Source organism: Phalangium opilio, unplaced genomic scaffold (genome assembly GCF_054372755.1).
Source record: "Phalangium opilio isolate 3A_F unplaced genomic scaffold, DU_Popi_V2 ptg000046l_1, whole genome shotgun sequence".
Classification (NCBI taxonomy): domain Eukaryota; kingdom Metazoa; phylum Arthropoda; class Arachnida; order Opiliones; family Phalangiidae; genus Phalangium; species Phalangium opilio.
This window is the reverse complement of record NW_028324169.1, coordinates 3,754,979-3,770,765: the sequence shown is the minus strand read 5'-3', so window position 1 is coordinate 3,770,765 and position 15,787 is coordinate 3,754,979. Positions and strand designations below refer to the sequence as shown.

The following is a 15,787-nucleotide window of genomic DNA, read 5'->3' as shown; positions in this document are numbered from 1 at the left end:
TTTACTAACATGACGTAGTTTCAGTTTCATTTTTTTTTTCAAACTCATGTACCAGTTTTTCTCAAAGGCTGAATAGCCGCTCTGAGGTACCCACCATTTCCGAAAATATACCAAAAATTTCTGATGGGTAGTTTAGCGAGTTTCAAAACCTGCTCTATTAAAACTTAGACTGCAAGTGTCAACGGGCCTTTGGGAAAGTACTCGATAAATGTTATCAGTATTAAAACTGGAAAAATTACTTTGTAACTTTCTTTAGCAACTGTTTAATGTTGTACAATGTTGGCCTTTCGTTCGGGTCTTCTTCCCAGCTTAAATGTAAGATTTCAATAATCTCCGAAGGGCATTCATCGGGTGAGACCTCTGGTCGGAAAGGTGGTGAAGTACCAACTCTTAACTGCTCAAAGATATCTATTAGCGTAAAAAAAATAAAATAGCGAAAGTTGAAGCTTGAACAAAAGTTAATTTTATCGGAATTTGATTACTTTCAGCTTCCATTGGAACCCTAGTTGGTCTATAAGAGCATTTAAATGGCCCGCATCGAGTTATAATCTCTTGCAATATGATGGATAAACTGTAGACGTCTCCTTTAGGTGATCCTCTCAGTTCTGGTCGAAACTCTCGAAGGTGTTCCGGCGCAGTCCAAAACAGAGACTCTAAGTATAGTAACGTATACTTTTTATTGAAACGTGCGGTTGATAGTGATTATTTTTGAAACATTATTTCATTCCAAAATAATTTGCAGTTCTTTATAAAAACCATATTTGGAGACCAATAGTTTTGTACGTATTCGAATAAGCCACGCCAATAATCTTCTTCTAAACCTTATAATTCTGTTCCATAAGTTTGTCACTGGTTACTGAGAGCTTGTCATGAAGTGACGTAGGTGAATTGTCATAGATTCTCGTAAAGCGACGCCTGGTGAGGTGATGTCAAAGGCTTAGTAGAGACTAAATAGAAAGATGGACTGCGAAACCGAGTGTAGTCAATTCTCGCTTGTCGTTCTCGTACCAGCTCTCAGTAAGTCTCTAGTATTACGAAGTATATGAAGTGTCATACTTATGGAACATATCTTATAAACCTATGTTTCTATAGATTTTTCAATTGGAAGCAATGAATGAATCAAATGGACTTCCAATGCTAAATGTTTTTCTCTAGACCTTCAAATTTGAATATTTCATAATTATACGAAGTATTTACTTGGATTAAATGAATCATCCGGCAAAACCTGATCCATTAGTGACCGGATGCCAAAATATGTAAGCTTTACGACAAACCGTCCATCAATGACGCAGTTAGTTGACTTCAATCGGCCGTGAAATCCAAGAGGGCTTTCGTGTAAAACACACATTCCCTGGATTAAATGTGGTATTGAAAGAAGTATTGATTATATTGTAATTTAAAAGTTTTACCAAGTCTACTACCTTCATGATTTTTAAGTAGTCCACACTTTTTATGGTTTTTTAACTAGTCTACAAGTTTATTGGGTTTTATAAAGGTCTTAACGGTTTATAGGGTTTTAAAAAGTTTTTTTAGTCTGAAAATAGTCTATAAATTTTATGAATTCATGATCAAAAGGTTGTACCTCAATAATGTCACCGATTACGGAAAAACGAAATGGCCAATCCATTTTAATTTCATCATTTAGGAGAAGATCCTGAAATGAATGAACAATGAATGGTTAATTTCACCAAAGTAATTGGTGTGGCATAGTGCGAGCTGTAAAAATTACCACTAATTTATAAGTGTGACACTTGGTACTTTGAAAGCCTAGAATGGATCTTAGAAAACGGGAAAACACCAGCCGATAATCTGTGACGTTTCATCTACGTCACTCCATGAATAGCTCCCAGTAAACTTATGATATTATATCTAAGGCATATTTGAAATGATGATGATTCGGACATACAAGACCTACCTGTAAGCACCCTCTTGGACTGTATTCATTGAGGACAGCCACATTTGGTAAGTCAATGCACAAGCCGATAAATCGTATGAGATTTCCGTGAGTAAGATCTCTAAGCTGAAAATAAGGCAGATTTTGAAAATATAACCAGTATTAGGAAAACGTTCTGGTTTACCTGTTTCATTTCCAGCAGGACGGTGCGAGAGACGGTTACTCTTCTTGTGTTCAAAGATTTCACAGCCACTCTCATTCCCTGAAAATTTTCTACATTAATAAATAACAATAGAAAATGATAAAATTGGCACACCAAATGTTCATTGCTAAGCTATGATATTTATAGATAAGGGAGGTGCTTCAAACATTGGCATCAAGCTTGGCGGATTTACTGAAGTACCCGCCCCCATTGCAAAGTATCACCGTTAGACAAAGGGAGATGATGAGATAAATATCCCCTTGTCAACTATAATTTCCTGATTCATAGAAACATAAACATGCCGATCGCCGCGTACATCTTAACCCTGAAGATGATAATGGAGTAGAAGACAATATTGCTTACTGCGAACTCGGACCAGATATTGCATATACCTTTGCTCCGAATTGCCAACTGCAAACGCGGTGACAGACACACAGACAGATACGTCCAGTGTAATACCTCTTCGTGACGTCATCGTCACTCGTGCATGTTTTTAGAGATAATTTAAATGATTACCTTATAAACGGCTGCTCTCGTTCCAGGAGTAACAGGCTCAACTGTGGTACTTGAAGCAGATTCATTATCTTGCTTCTAAAATGTAAGAAACACATTACAAATCAAGCCGAATATTAATGAGACACTTCGATATGGAAAAGGTTCCTCCTACTTTCTAATAAATTTGAGTCGAAAGTAAAGTAAAATAATTTTAATATCTTACGTTAGTTAAGTCTTCGTCGGTACTGGGCAAGCTTATCACCGATTTTGGTAGTTTTTCATGGAATGTTATGTCCTGCCATCGCACTTTCCACCAAAGGCTGGCCAGCTCTGATTCTAACTTTAGCCGTCTGATTAGTCACAATCAAAGATGATTACGGAAAAAAGTGAAAAATGTCTCACTTTGCATGAATAACATAGTACACGTAGGCCTGAATGCATTAAAATAATGTAATTAAATTGAAAGATTAACACCAGTTTAAACAAGGATGAAGTTACAATTACGTGATTTTAATATCACTTCATGTGCTCAGTAGCGTCGCTAGGGTTTGAAATTTGGGGGAGGGGCTAAATTTGGGCAAACTAGTTATTATAAGAACTTAACAAAAAATTGCATTATGGGGTCATTGTAAAATGTGTAGACCTTTAAAACTATCCGTAAATTTGTGTCAACTTGAAATTATTCGTATTTTAAAGATATATAACCTTTTATTGATAAAGACTACGGAACCGATGATGAATTATTTTCACTCGTTTTAATATTATTTTTAGTTTTGGTTAGCTTTAGTCCACACTAATGGGATTCCCTTCGAAAGAACAGGAAACATACTTATATTAACCTTTGTTTTTCTCTTCAAAATTGTCCTGTTTTATATTGAAATTCATCTCCGCAGAGATGAAACTTAACGAATCTATCATTATAATTTTTTATATATTGCTACAGAATTATAGGTTACTAACATCAATTTTTTGGTAGGGTTTACGGATTATTTTGGGGGGGCTAAGTTTGGAATTTGGGGGGGGCTATAGCCCCCCCCCCCAAAAAAAAGGCCTAGCGACGCCACTGCATGTGCTTAAGAGTAACTCCCAAAAATGTAGCCTTATAGCGTTAAACATTTGACAGAAAAATATTTCCTAAGTATACAGGGTGGAACAGATCAGATAAACCCAGTTTCTGACCACAGTGTCGCTGCACTATTTGTGAAATCATATTCGTCATTCTTATTTCTAGCTTCAGACACGGTTTCATAGATCTGGCATTTACCGTCGGCAGTTCAGCAACATTTAACTCAAAATCAGTGTTAGACTTACTTGTTTCACCCATTATTTTATTGATTCACCTTTAAAGGGATACACTAGCTAGAATTTTTTCTATTTTTTAAAGAAAAGAGTGTATAAAAAATTAATATATCAAATGTAACAGTGTTTCTATCTACTACACTAAAAAGATAAGTACAATTAAGTTTCCGTAATGGCGCGCAATGGACACTACACGCTAGACTTTCCCTCGAAGCACTGGGAGTACCCCTATTGGACGAATCCATCAGGTGGTAGAAGGTGTCCAATAGGAGTACTTCCCTGTGCTTTGTGGGAAAGCGAAACACGTAGTGTCCATTAGGCGCCATTACGGAAACCAAATGTCTCGCATGTTCTTTAATATTGTAGATCGAAACATGGTTACAATTGATATATTCTTTATATTATACGCTCTTTCGACAAAAATTAAAATATTTTAGCCCAGCGTATCCCTTTAACTGTTCAAAAATTTATTCAAATTATACCTGTATACTATGACTCCCACATCGAAGCCTGATGAAATGATAATGAATCCAATTACAATTATGACTAAGAATACTGGAATGGCTTCTGCAAAATTTGAAATACATGTATATAATTTATTAATTTTGTAAATCAAAGCTAGAAGATATATTCATAAAAGATAAGTACCTTTAACTAAGCAATCATCTTCGTTCCCAGTAAAACCACAAGGTGGAATGTCTGGAGGTGGATATGCTCGATTTCCAGGCCAAACAATAACGCTACAATTTACTGTGCTTAACAGTTGACGCGCTCCACTGTAAACCAGTACGGGCTAATATGGTAGAAGACATAATTTCATCGTTATCTTGTGATTTTGCAATTATATATTATTCCTCCATACTAATAAGAAGACTGCATAATATGTATACCTTCATTGAATTGCTCGGCAAGTCAAAATCGTTCAATGTGTAGTCAGCTTCTCTGTCACCGTTTTCATTAATGTAGATTGGTCCTGTTAAACCTAATGATTACATTAAGTGAGAAATTGGCTATCATATCATATTATCATGAAACTTTTCCTGATACATAAATGTACCTATATAATTGCGGGAAATAATAGAGATGACATACCCTATCTCCTCTACCCTGTTAATACCTGTAAGTCATGTGACTTTGTGACGTTTAGAATCTTTCCAGCAGAATACCAAGATTATAAAAATAAATTATAAAAAAATATTCCTGTGTGACCTCTATGGTTTCACTAATAACCCCTTAGAAACTTAGCCTCCTTAGAAAACTTAGCCTCACTCTAACAATTATATTTGAAAGACTTGCCGCCATTAAACGTGGTGTTGAGTAACTTCTCAATAATCGCTGATCCGTTGTACGGATTTCCATTTTCCGAAAGCGTCTCATTGAGAGCCCAAGCGTAGAGTAATAGGCAATCGTGAAAACCAGCCACGATCACATTCACCTATGGATACGTTTAGGTAAATTCAGTCAACTTTATTGATGAGTAGTTGTTGAATAAATGAAGGGATAGTAGCTTTGTTTTAACTACATATAGTTTTGGTACACTTAAATAATTGAAAATGTGATTCAAATGAAAATCATAAATAGAAATAAATCTGCAATTGGACTGGGCGATAATTGTGTCGCCTTCCGGTGGATACGATCTGTAGTCCACGACTGGCATTCAAACAATCTTGGACTTATAATAAAATGATAACATTCTATTGTTAGTCGAAGATTTCATAGAGCGTGCCCATCGGATGCCATAAATTAAGCAATCAGACGACATCGTACGATACTTAAGATGTCGCAATATATTTTTAATCAGCAATTTTTACGATTGATATTTCTCCAAACATGGGCCATTTCAGGGACATTATAAGCTACAATACCTTTGAGATATTTTAAGTAAAGTATGATTAAGAAAAACTCACCTCTGTTTCATCAAGTGATTTATTAAATAATTCCCAAGATTTGTCAATAACATTTTTCACGAAAGTATCGTAGGCGTTTCCAATTGGAACTCTTACTGAAACTACCATCATAGCTTCGTACATTTTTCTAGCAATCTAGGAAAGAAGGATTTAAGATTTAACATTATTTCAACTAATATCTTAGCTTCGTAGAATTAAAAAACACGGTTTTCAATTAACTTGTTGGAGCAACAGCCATGCAAGTTCAACTTTACAAGTACTATGATATTTATTGGGTACAACCTTATCGAAGTAGAACGAACAATTTTCATATTCTATTGAAAACTTACATCATTGTTCGTGCAATTTGTTTTAAACCATGAGAAGTCACCAAAGAATTGTCTGCTTTTGAAGAGTTCGACACCCAAGAAAACAAAGTCTCCACCATCCATTCCCAACTCGTAAGCCTCTAACAAAAGCTCTCGTATTGCATCACCTTTTCCGACCAACAGGAAAACTGAAAAATATAATCAAAAATGTGTAAAATATTATACATTTTTCATGTTATTTTCAGTATAAAAAAAATTGCAATGGCATAATTAGCCCATAGAGTGTAACATTGAAATAGGCTTCTTATCGAACTCAAGTCAAAATATCTTAATGAAATTTACTTTCATAGGAAACTTCAAACTTATGTGCTGGTTCAGATGCTCAAATTGAATAATAGAATAAATATTTTTCTATTCGACGTTGTAGGGCTAGGTATACTACGATTTAGATTTCATTGTCTGTAATTTTCAGTTAAGTCTCAAAATAGTTATTTGTGTTACCCTTATTTTCATGATGTGGACAGGACTCTAAGTGGAACGTCTCAAGGTTCATAAAATAACGCAAAGCCTGGCTAATTATGTAATCTAATATGTACTAGTAAAAGTAGTACTAATTATCATTAATCAGATTTCAGCCTTTCTGGTCCTGTCAAGCGCAGCTAGGACTCTCAAATGAGGGGCTTTACTCTTACTACATACATAATATATTACGTAATAACCTTCATCTTATAATAATCAAATCTAGTTCATAATTTTCTTATTCGGTTAAAATTTTAATGATGTATAAATTTCATTACTGCCCTTAATTTCTGTATTGTCACATTTTTGCTACAACCCTGAATTCTTGGTAGCGTCAGAGAGAATTTATAATAGGGAGTAGAAACTGAGGAATATTATGTAGCTCAAAAATCACGTGATCAACAAAACTGGCCAGGTCTATTTCCGGTACTATATTTTGTGGCCTCTCCCTCTAGGGTGGGTCTAGAATGATGCGGGAGGGTCTAGGGAGATGGACACTACCTTTTTAGGGAAAGGGTAACATCTGACTTAAAATAACTCCTCATGGTGCCCGTCGCACTCGAAATCTCGAACCCTTATTGGGTAATTGTACAACTAACAGTGATTGAGGGCAAACTTTAAAATTAAAGGAGAGTCATGTGGCCGGAAATTTACCTGGCCAGTCTTAGCGTCGCAGCCTACTTCTTTGAGCTACATTGTATTTAGCACTGTCAAGAGCAAGAGCTTCACTCCCTATTATAAATTCTCTCTGGTAGCGTAGGATGATGAACGGCTTAGTTTGTTTGCTTAAAACATTTTGTAGATTTTTGGCAATTGACGAAAGGACCGAGGGGCCAACCAGCTGCATACTAGCTGTAACGATTACGTGATCAGTCTGAAATCCTGCTAACTCATTCGTAATTATTCTGTAGTCTTTCGTAATCCTGTCATCTTTCGTAATCCTGTAATCTTTCGTAATCCTGTAATCCTCGGTAATTACGTATAACAACAATTAATGTTATGTTATGTTATGTTAGACGAAACCATCCGTTAAAATCCACGTAAACACACGAAATAGTTACTAGACTTCAATTGTACTCAAGCGAAGTCATCAAGCCAACCGTATTCATAAATAATAATTATGTTATTAGTTGATTTCATTTGTACTCAAGCAAAATCATCCATAATCATGAGTAATAAATTAATAATTATGTAATAACTTGACTTAACCTCTACTTATAATTTCGTTATATCTAAATAATGGCCATCTATAATATATTACTATAAAATGCCATAGTCATCGTAATCATACCCTATATTCATTTCGTACTCACCGTAATACTTTAGTTATAATTTCGTTCTCAGAATAAACATTCGTAATCAGGGTAATCAATTGAACTCATGGCAACTCTCTATTTTACTCATGACGTACTCACTATTGTGCTAATTGCGTACTCGCCTTTGTACTCATGGTGTACTCATTGTGTACTCACTATTGTACTCATTGCGTACTCACGATTTTATTCATTGCGTACTGGCTATTGTAATCGTGGCTGACTCGTTATTGTACTCATGGCGTACTCGCTATTGTACTCATGGCGTACTCGCTATTATACTCATGGCGTACTCGCTATTATTCTCATGGCGTACTCGCTATTATTCTCATGGCGTACTCGCTATTATTCTCATGGCGTACTCGCAATTATTCTCATGGCTTAGTCACTATTATACTCAATGATAATCAGTGTGCAGGCAAATTCTTACTGGTTACCCCCTCGGAAAAGTCTCTAGTGACTGTTTAGTCCACGGTAACAATATTTACGTTTCTACATCCAGCTGCCACAACTCTATGATAATTTTAGAACAAACCAAACCGTTCAAATGTATAATATACTTCTGGCCATTTGCTTTCCTTTGATAAGGAACTTGCGGAATTTCAGTCGCCTTCGCTCTCTCTGGTGAAGCTTATAAACTTGAACTTCAAAGTACTCGGACTCGGTAAAGGCTTCCTCTAAACTTTCCGCTATTCTCGCTTGAAGGAATTCGGTCAAATCCGCGATTAGAACAATATGTTTCCAATTGAAGAACTCCAAGACTTTAAGCATAAAGCCACTCATTCTGTTTAAAGAGAAGGAAATTCTGATCAGAGTTCGGAAGACGGACGTGTTCAGGTGCCTGATGTCAATTCCACCCGCCGTGCAAATAGGAAGGTTCCAGTAGGTCGCCATTCGAGCCACTGGATCAAGGGCTTTTGTACAACCTATAAACAACACGGATAGTTAGAGCACTGGGTTATAAATTTATCTCAAGCGCATGCACAAACCCATAACAGTTAATTTTTTCATGTAAGACTAAACTATAATATTATTAATCTATGTACATACATACATAGATGGAATCTTAAAGGGGCAACATATTCCATACTAATATCTGCTCAAAGGTAAGGGGAAGGGCTTAAAACTTTTTTAAACTGCTAACTCCTCATTGGTTATTCGCATATACATGGGAATCCGTCATCTACTCGTCCAGAATACGCAGAGAGAAATTGTTTGCATTCGGGTTCGGCGCGCAGAGGTCGCTAGCTACCTCAATGTGAGGTGTTTTCTAAGTTAAAATACATTATGTATGACGTCAGGGGTTACGAAACATCACCTCCTCCTATTTAATTCAAGCAGATAAGCCCAGAAAATAGTTTTGTTAAAGGTTTCAAGTAGAAGAAATTTATGTATTCTTGTTATTCATAATTTCTTGCAAATCGAGCCTAGCTATTAGTGCTAAGGAATTGGATCAGTTTCATATTGAAGTTTCAAGGTAATTAAAATGTGTACTGTTTCCAGGGCCAATAAAGGCTGATATATTTTTGGAACAATAAGCGGCAGCCGCTGACCAGGTGCGAGATTGGCGTGACAAGAAGTGCTTGATTGGATAATGTCGACGATGAAATTGATGTGTTTGTATTCTTTGGCAATAGCGTCACGGGCGTATTCCAACGCCTGTTTCATTACTTGATATGAATAGGACAAATCTTCTTGAGCCAAAAAGATCCCTTGGATGTAGGCGTTATGGACATAAGGAACCGTGTCCTTTTCTATGACATTGTTAGCTTTATTCACGGGCTCGCAATACCTCGAGGCCTCCAGAAAAACCAATCCAGTCAAATAATACGCTATTTTGGATTTTCTCTGTCACAGAGAAGAATTTTTGAGTTATGATATTGAAACCTTTTCAGCGGGCTCTATTCTTTCCCCGTAACTGCATGCTTTGTATTGATTTTCTGCTTTATTTGGAAAAGGGGTATTTTATCAGTAACCTTTTTTTTCTTAAATAACCAGATATTATGTTCTAATTGGAACACCTATATCGAAAAGTTTTTTGGTAGTAAATGACACAATAGCGTTTGAAAGCCTAAAAATTTAATAATCCGTTTTTCTCAAGCTTAACAATTTACATGGGTGCTTGTAGCTTTCCTTGTTCATTGGTTTGCTTTTCAACAAGCTCATTCCGCGACCAAAAGGAATTTGGATATTTTATAGAAATGCTACCATGCACCATCATTTAAAATTCAGTTTTTATCTATTTAAAAGGATATCAGTTATATATTGTACCTGGAGGCATCCAAACGGAAAATTATGGTATTGACGTTATGTTTTCTATGGAGCCAAATGATATGAATGAACCTAACCACCTTATTTTAGAGTACACGAGGTTCTCTCACAAAACAATCGTCATTGAGTGCCTGACAGCAATGACTGCTATTTAAGTTTTATATAAATACGAAAAATTACGCTTAACAAAAGTTTTAGAAAATTGGGCCTAACGCAAGTTTGAAAACATTAGGCTTAACACAAGTTTTAAAAAAATTAAGCCTAACACAAGTTTGAAAACATTTGGCTTAACAAAATATTTTACCAAGTTATATTTTCAATCGCCAATATTTTAAATTCATGTGAATAAAAATGCTTAAAGCTTATGCTTTCTTTAGCTTGTAAAAATATATCGAGGTCTATTTCTAGCTAAAACCATACAAATCAGCTCTAAAAGCCTTGAAACATAATACACTAGAAGCTTGGTGTATGCAATTATCTCAATAGCATATCCAGAGATCAAAAATAGCACACCTTTTTACGGGTTCAAAATTTAGTTTCTAATGTTATCCTGGTATCTCAAAATTTAGTTAAAAATTCCCAAAAGTAAATACTGCTTCAAAAAACATTTATAACCTTCTTCAAAATTTCGAATATCTAACCGCTTAAATATATATGAAAGAGCCCAATCAGCTGCCAAATGTCTTTGTATAACTTTTCAAGCAAAAAGCTAAATATAGTTTTATACTATTTAATTGCCAATAATTATCCTGTCAAGGTCTGTTCTAAATTAGAAATATTAATACAAAATCCGTACTTTTTAGCAAAGTCATTCTTGGAATAATTGTGCCATATACTATTCATTATTTCTTGTTTTGAAAGAGAATGAATAAGATGCGAAAATGATATGACTACAAGTTATTTGAACACAGTCACAGACTGAGGTCAGATATTGTCTTTGCAAGCAGTTCTATTTACAATGCAGAATCAAAATTAAATCAGATCTAAGCTTTAAAATTCAAGAGTGAAAAGAAACTACAAGCAAATACTGAAATGAAAATATACAAGAAACGTTTACCTTAATTTTTTGCCGCTTTCCACTGGCAATCATCGTGGATGGAGAGGCTCGACAGAACGTCTCTAGACGAAGGCTTACGAGAAATGAAGAAAAATGTACAACTGTTACGGTTTACTTTCTGTTCTATAGAAGGATTTATTGTAATACGCATAGAGGGAGAGAGAGAGAGACACACACATTGAAAGAACTTTCTTTTTGTAAACAGAATGGCTGAATGCCTTGCTTTATTAATAGGATTTCAAGATCGACAAGCCGCAATCCGAGTGTTGATGTTTTGTAAGCCCCCGGAGTACGAAGCACTTTGCCACTAACAGAAGCATCGTTAAGTTGACAACAATGTTTTTCTTTGTCTTAATCTGCTTTGATACAATTTACTACACCGCAAGTAAAATATAAAAACCTAATAATTGATTGTTAAACATATGCTTTCTTGTATCTATACTCAAATCTTTAATCAATCATTAGGGTTACACACGCTAGAACAATTAAGTCATTTGGAATAAACAAAACGTCTTGGATTTAACCAAGACCTAAAAAGTATCGATAAGAAGAGAGTTAAGCAAGTGACTGAAGGCCCAGATATTAAAAAGTTTTTTTTAAATTAAGACTTACATGCTTAAGATGCTGTTCGGACAGTGGGACAAAGGACGATCTTTCTCGTAGAGCTTAACATGGCGGGTGGGTAAAAAAGGAGAGGGCGTCGGCCGTCGGACAGCCCCTTTAAGAAACTAATGTTCCATCACCCTATTCCATTGAATAAACTTAATTTACTGGTAGTCAATTTATTCCCGCTCAATAATTTGAAAAATTTACTTATCTCGGGTTTTCGAGCACAATTCCATTCCCCGTTTACATTTTATAACTACATTTATCATTTTTAGGAGAGTACGTGTATGGCTTTGTGTCGTTAATAGGTTGCTAACATATCCCCGTTCATGGTCTGAACGATTTATAGTGAAACCTTTTGTTTTTGTGCAAATTTCAACAATGGCGGCAAATTCAATAGGGACGTTATGATTTTTAGTCTTGGTTAAACTTAATATATGTAAGAGGGAAAGACACGGGGAAAATACTTTTCCTTCCATATCGCTCGATGGAAAGATCATAAAAAGAGTAGAGACGTCGAGGGGTCAACCCCCTGTATATCCCGATACTAAGGATTGACATCCCTCTTTTTTAAGTAGAAAGCGTCTATAGCAGCGGTATGATAGACAACGGTCACACGGTTCTATGCCAGGCCCATGGCGTCTCTATCGTTTCTATGGTTCGCAAGCAGTAGGGGTGCATACTATTCGAAATTTTTTTGATTTTCTTTGTTGTAAACTTGTAATTGTCAACTTAAGGGCGCTAAGGGTGTGAGAGTGTCAGCTGGACTCACTCAGCGCGGTCGTAGCCTGAAAATTCTGACTTGGCTAGTTTGCAATATAGCCTGCGTTCACCCAGTCGCGTGATCTAGGAGGCTGTGACTCGACTCTGCTACTTAGTCTGTATCAGGCTTGGAAATAAGGTTTATTTCTGAACTAGTCCTTCGGACCAGTGACCCCTGATGTCTTAAATATGAAACTGGTTCCGGGGTCAGTAACCCTTCCCCTATTTATTTTTCTACTGGTCCCAGGACTTGTGGCCGTTCTCTCTTCTAAAAAAATCTCTCTCGGCTTAGGGTTGTATACACAACTGGACTCATGGAGTCGGAGTCGAAATTTATGTTAAAATGAAAATAATTAAAGAGGTCCCCATATCAATTTTTAATAAAAGTTGGAATTAATAAACTAGTCATTGGGACCAGTGACCCTCACGTTTTGAATAAAAAAAGTGGTCCAAGCTATTAATAAACTGGTTTTTGACCTGTAAACCTGTCTTATTTCCTAGCCTGGTTTGTATATGTTCAGGAACAAGGTTAATGCATGTATTAACGGTTTTGAAAGGAATATGGGATTTATCAGGGATAGCCCTGGATTTATATACTTGTCGCCGCGAATCTTCCTATATAAATGTAGTATTTCTAGTAGCCGCAGAGACTTCTGGTAGCGCTCTGTATGCATTTAGTAGAATACTTTATAGAATTTGAAATTATTATTATTTACAAAATAAAATTTGGTCGAATTATTTCGTAGTTGTCCTATTTCAAGCCGACGAATGTTCTCAAAAACAATTACTATTTGGTGACGAATACCTTAAAAAGTACTATTCACACGGAATTTTGGACAGCTTAACGCGTAATTGAGTGGGCTATTGCCTTGGTGACGAGGCCAGCGAATGAAGGCATGAGAGTGGCACAAGGCGTACTTCAAGCCAGGACGATGTATACAATACAACTATGCATCCTCCTTGCTCCTATCGGGCATAGCAGAGGCTAAAGCAGACTACGACTAAATCGTTTTGTCATTGTTACGTGTAGTTATATGGTATTTTTCATGACGAAATCCCCTAAAAATGATAAATGTAGTTATAAAATGTAAACGGGGAATGGAATTGTGCTCGAAAACCTGAGATAAGTAAATTTTTCAAATTATTGAGAGGGTATAAATTGACTACCAGTAAATTAAGTTTATTCAATGGAATAGGGTGATGGAACATTAGTTTCTTAAAGGGGCTGTCCGACGCCCTCTCCTTTTTTACCCACCCGCCATGTTAAGCTCTACGAGGAGATCGTCCTTTGTCCCACTACCCGGACTGCATCTTAAGCATGTACGTCTTAATTTAAAAACAACTTTTTAATATCTGGGCCTTCAGTCACTTGCTTAACTCTCTTGTTATCGATACTTTTTAGGTCTTGGTTAAATCAAAGACGTTTTGATTAATATCTGTGACTTCGGTCTTAATTTTTATTAATTTTGTGTAGACACGTTGGTGATTTTATATTGATTATTTCAACGCTTATTTCTGCATGCCGTAGAATAGGGAGTAAACAGTTCTGACCCTGAAACGTCACACCCTTCTATCTCTTACTGGAGTTTCATCCCCCCTAACGGTTGGAATCAGTATTCTACGCGCAAAAATGCCAACCAGATAGGGGCTGCGTGACATCAGACTATCTCTTCCCCCTAGCCAGTTGTTAGCTACGTATAGGAAGTAGTTCATCATTCAATAGAAAATTGTTGAGAGATCGGATAGACAAAGAAGGACTGAAAGATCAAGATATGTTTATCTGTTAAACCTTCTGGGCGCTTTAAGTTTAAAATATTGCACTTCCGGCGAAGCCATCGTCACGTCGTCGACATAGTGCCGTGGTGTGTCTAGGCAGATAGATCCAACATAACCAACATTTGGAAGATCACATGACCAAGAACATAATTTAGTAAACCAATGAATGCATGCTGGCAGATATTGAAACCGTTTATAAATGAATCCAGAATGGCTGCAGATAGTCATTTCGAAAATATGCCGCGTTTAAGCCAGTTAGACCGTGCGAAGTTAATAGCACTCAACGATGCTGGGCGAAGTGTCCAATATATTTCGCAACATCTGAGATGCTCAAAGCCAACTGTTCGTTCGTGGTTGGCGGCGTATGCAGAAAATGGACGACTAGTTGACAAGCCAAGACCAGGAGCCGAACGTGCCACAACGAGAGACGAGGACGAGATAATTGGAGCTCTTATTGTTAACCATCCCACCACTACAATGCGTTCGATCAAATCTATCATGGAACTCCAGGCCTGTGAAAGCACCATCGCCAACAGAGTTCGTGAAGCTGGTTTCAGCAGTCGTGTCGCCGCTCAGAAACCCTATTTAAAGGAAGAACAAGAACATGTAAGAATGGTGTTCGCCCAAGACCATCTGCACTGGAACAATGAATGGGACTCGGTCATCATCAGCGACGAGTCCAGTTTCTGTTCTAGTATTACCCACAAGCGCAAGGTTTGGCGTCAAAAAGGTTGTCGGTTTGAATCTCAAAACACACAGTCCCTGAGGAACAGTGGGCGCTTTTCCGTTCCTGTATGGGGGTATATTTGCAAAGAAGGTCTGGGATCTTTAACGCGAATCAACGGCCACCTAAACTCCGAAAAATATATTGACATTCTCGAACACACGTTTTTCCCTCACGTTCTGGACAATTACTTTCCAGAGGGCCTATTTATTTTTCAGCAAGATAATTCACGAATTCACACGTCAAGAGCCACCATGGAATTCTTACAAGAATGCCATCCATACATGGAACTTTTAAGATGGCCATCCACCTCACCGGACTTGTCCCCAATAGAGAACGTGTGGGCCGAAATGAAGAAAGAGATGGCGAAGGCCAACGTTACGCCGGATGACGCAGATGACTTGTGGAACCTGATACAGGCCGCTTGGGAAATGTTGGACGAGAAGGAAAATTATACGCAAAATCTCTATTCCTCCATGCCCTCCAGAATGCAAAAGGTCATCGACGCCAATGGGAAGATGACTAAATACTGAGTGCGATAAAAATATAACGATAATTAGCGAGTATTATAACTATACCAGTTAATAATTTATCTAAATCTAGCTATATTACTTAATAAATATAATAATTACTTTCAAAATAACAATAAGCTTT

General features: G+C 36.7%; 3 protein-coding genes across 3 annotated transcripts; all 3 read right to left on the bottom strand.

The window, feature by feature from the left end:
• Window positions 1–245: 245 nt before the first annotated feature.
• Window positions 246–1,647, bottom strand: LOC149676382 (atrial natriuretic peptide receptor 1-like). Its single transcript, XM_089838767.1, has 3 exons — window positions 1,583–1,647; window positions 1,198–1,351; window positions 246–653 (listed from the first exon to the last, which is right to left on the bottom strand). The coding sequence occupies exons 1-3, from the start codon at window positions 1,625–1,627 to the stop codon at window positions 412–414; spliced, it is 441 nt and encodes a 146-aa protein (XP_089694893.1). The 5' UTR covers window positions 1,628–1,647; the 3' UTR covers window positions 246–411.
• Window positions 1,648–1,746: 99 nt separating this feature from the next.
• Window positions 1,747–2,663, bottom strand: LOC149676381 (atrial natriuretic peptide receptor 2-like). The gene is made up of 3 exons (XM_089838768.1): window positions 2,613–2,663; window positions 2,079–2,156; window positions 1,747–2,020 (listed from the first exon to the last, which is right to left on the bottom strand). The coding sequence occupies exons 2-3, from the start codon at window positions 2,151–2,153 to the stop codon at window positions 1,856–1,858; spliced, it is 240 nt and encodes a 79-aa protein (XP_089694894.1). The 5' UTR covers window positions 2,154–2,156; window positions 2,613–2,663; the 3' UTR covers window positions 1,747–1,855.
• Window positions 2,664–4,521: 1,858 nt separating this feature from the next.
• On the bottom strand, window positions 4,522–11,298 carry LOC149676380 (atrial natriuretic peptide receptor 1-like). The gene is made up of 8 exons (XM_089838709.1): window positions 11,266–11,298; window positions 9,491–9,785; window positions 8,498–8,863; window positions 6,127–6,293; window positions 5,798–5,932; window positions 5,166–5,325; window positions 4,781–4,872; window positions 4,522–4,683 (listed from the first exon to the last, which is right to left on the bottom strand). The coding sequence occupies exons 1-8, from the start codon at window positions 11,296–11,298 to the stop codon at window positions 4,522–4,524; spliced, it is 1,410 nt and encodes a 469-aa protein (XP_089694835.1).
• Window positions 11,299–15,787: the final 4,489 nt, after the last annotated feature.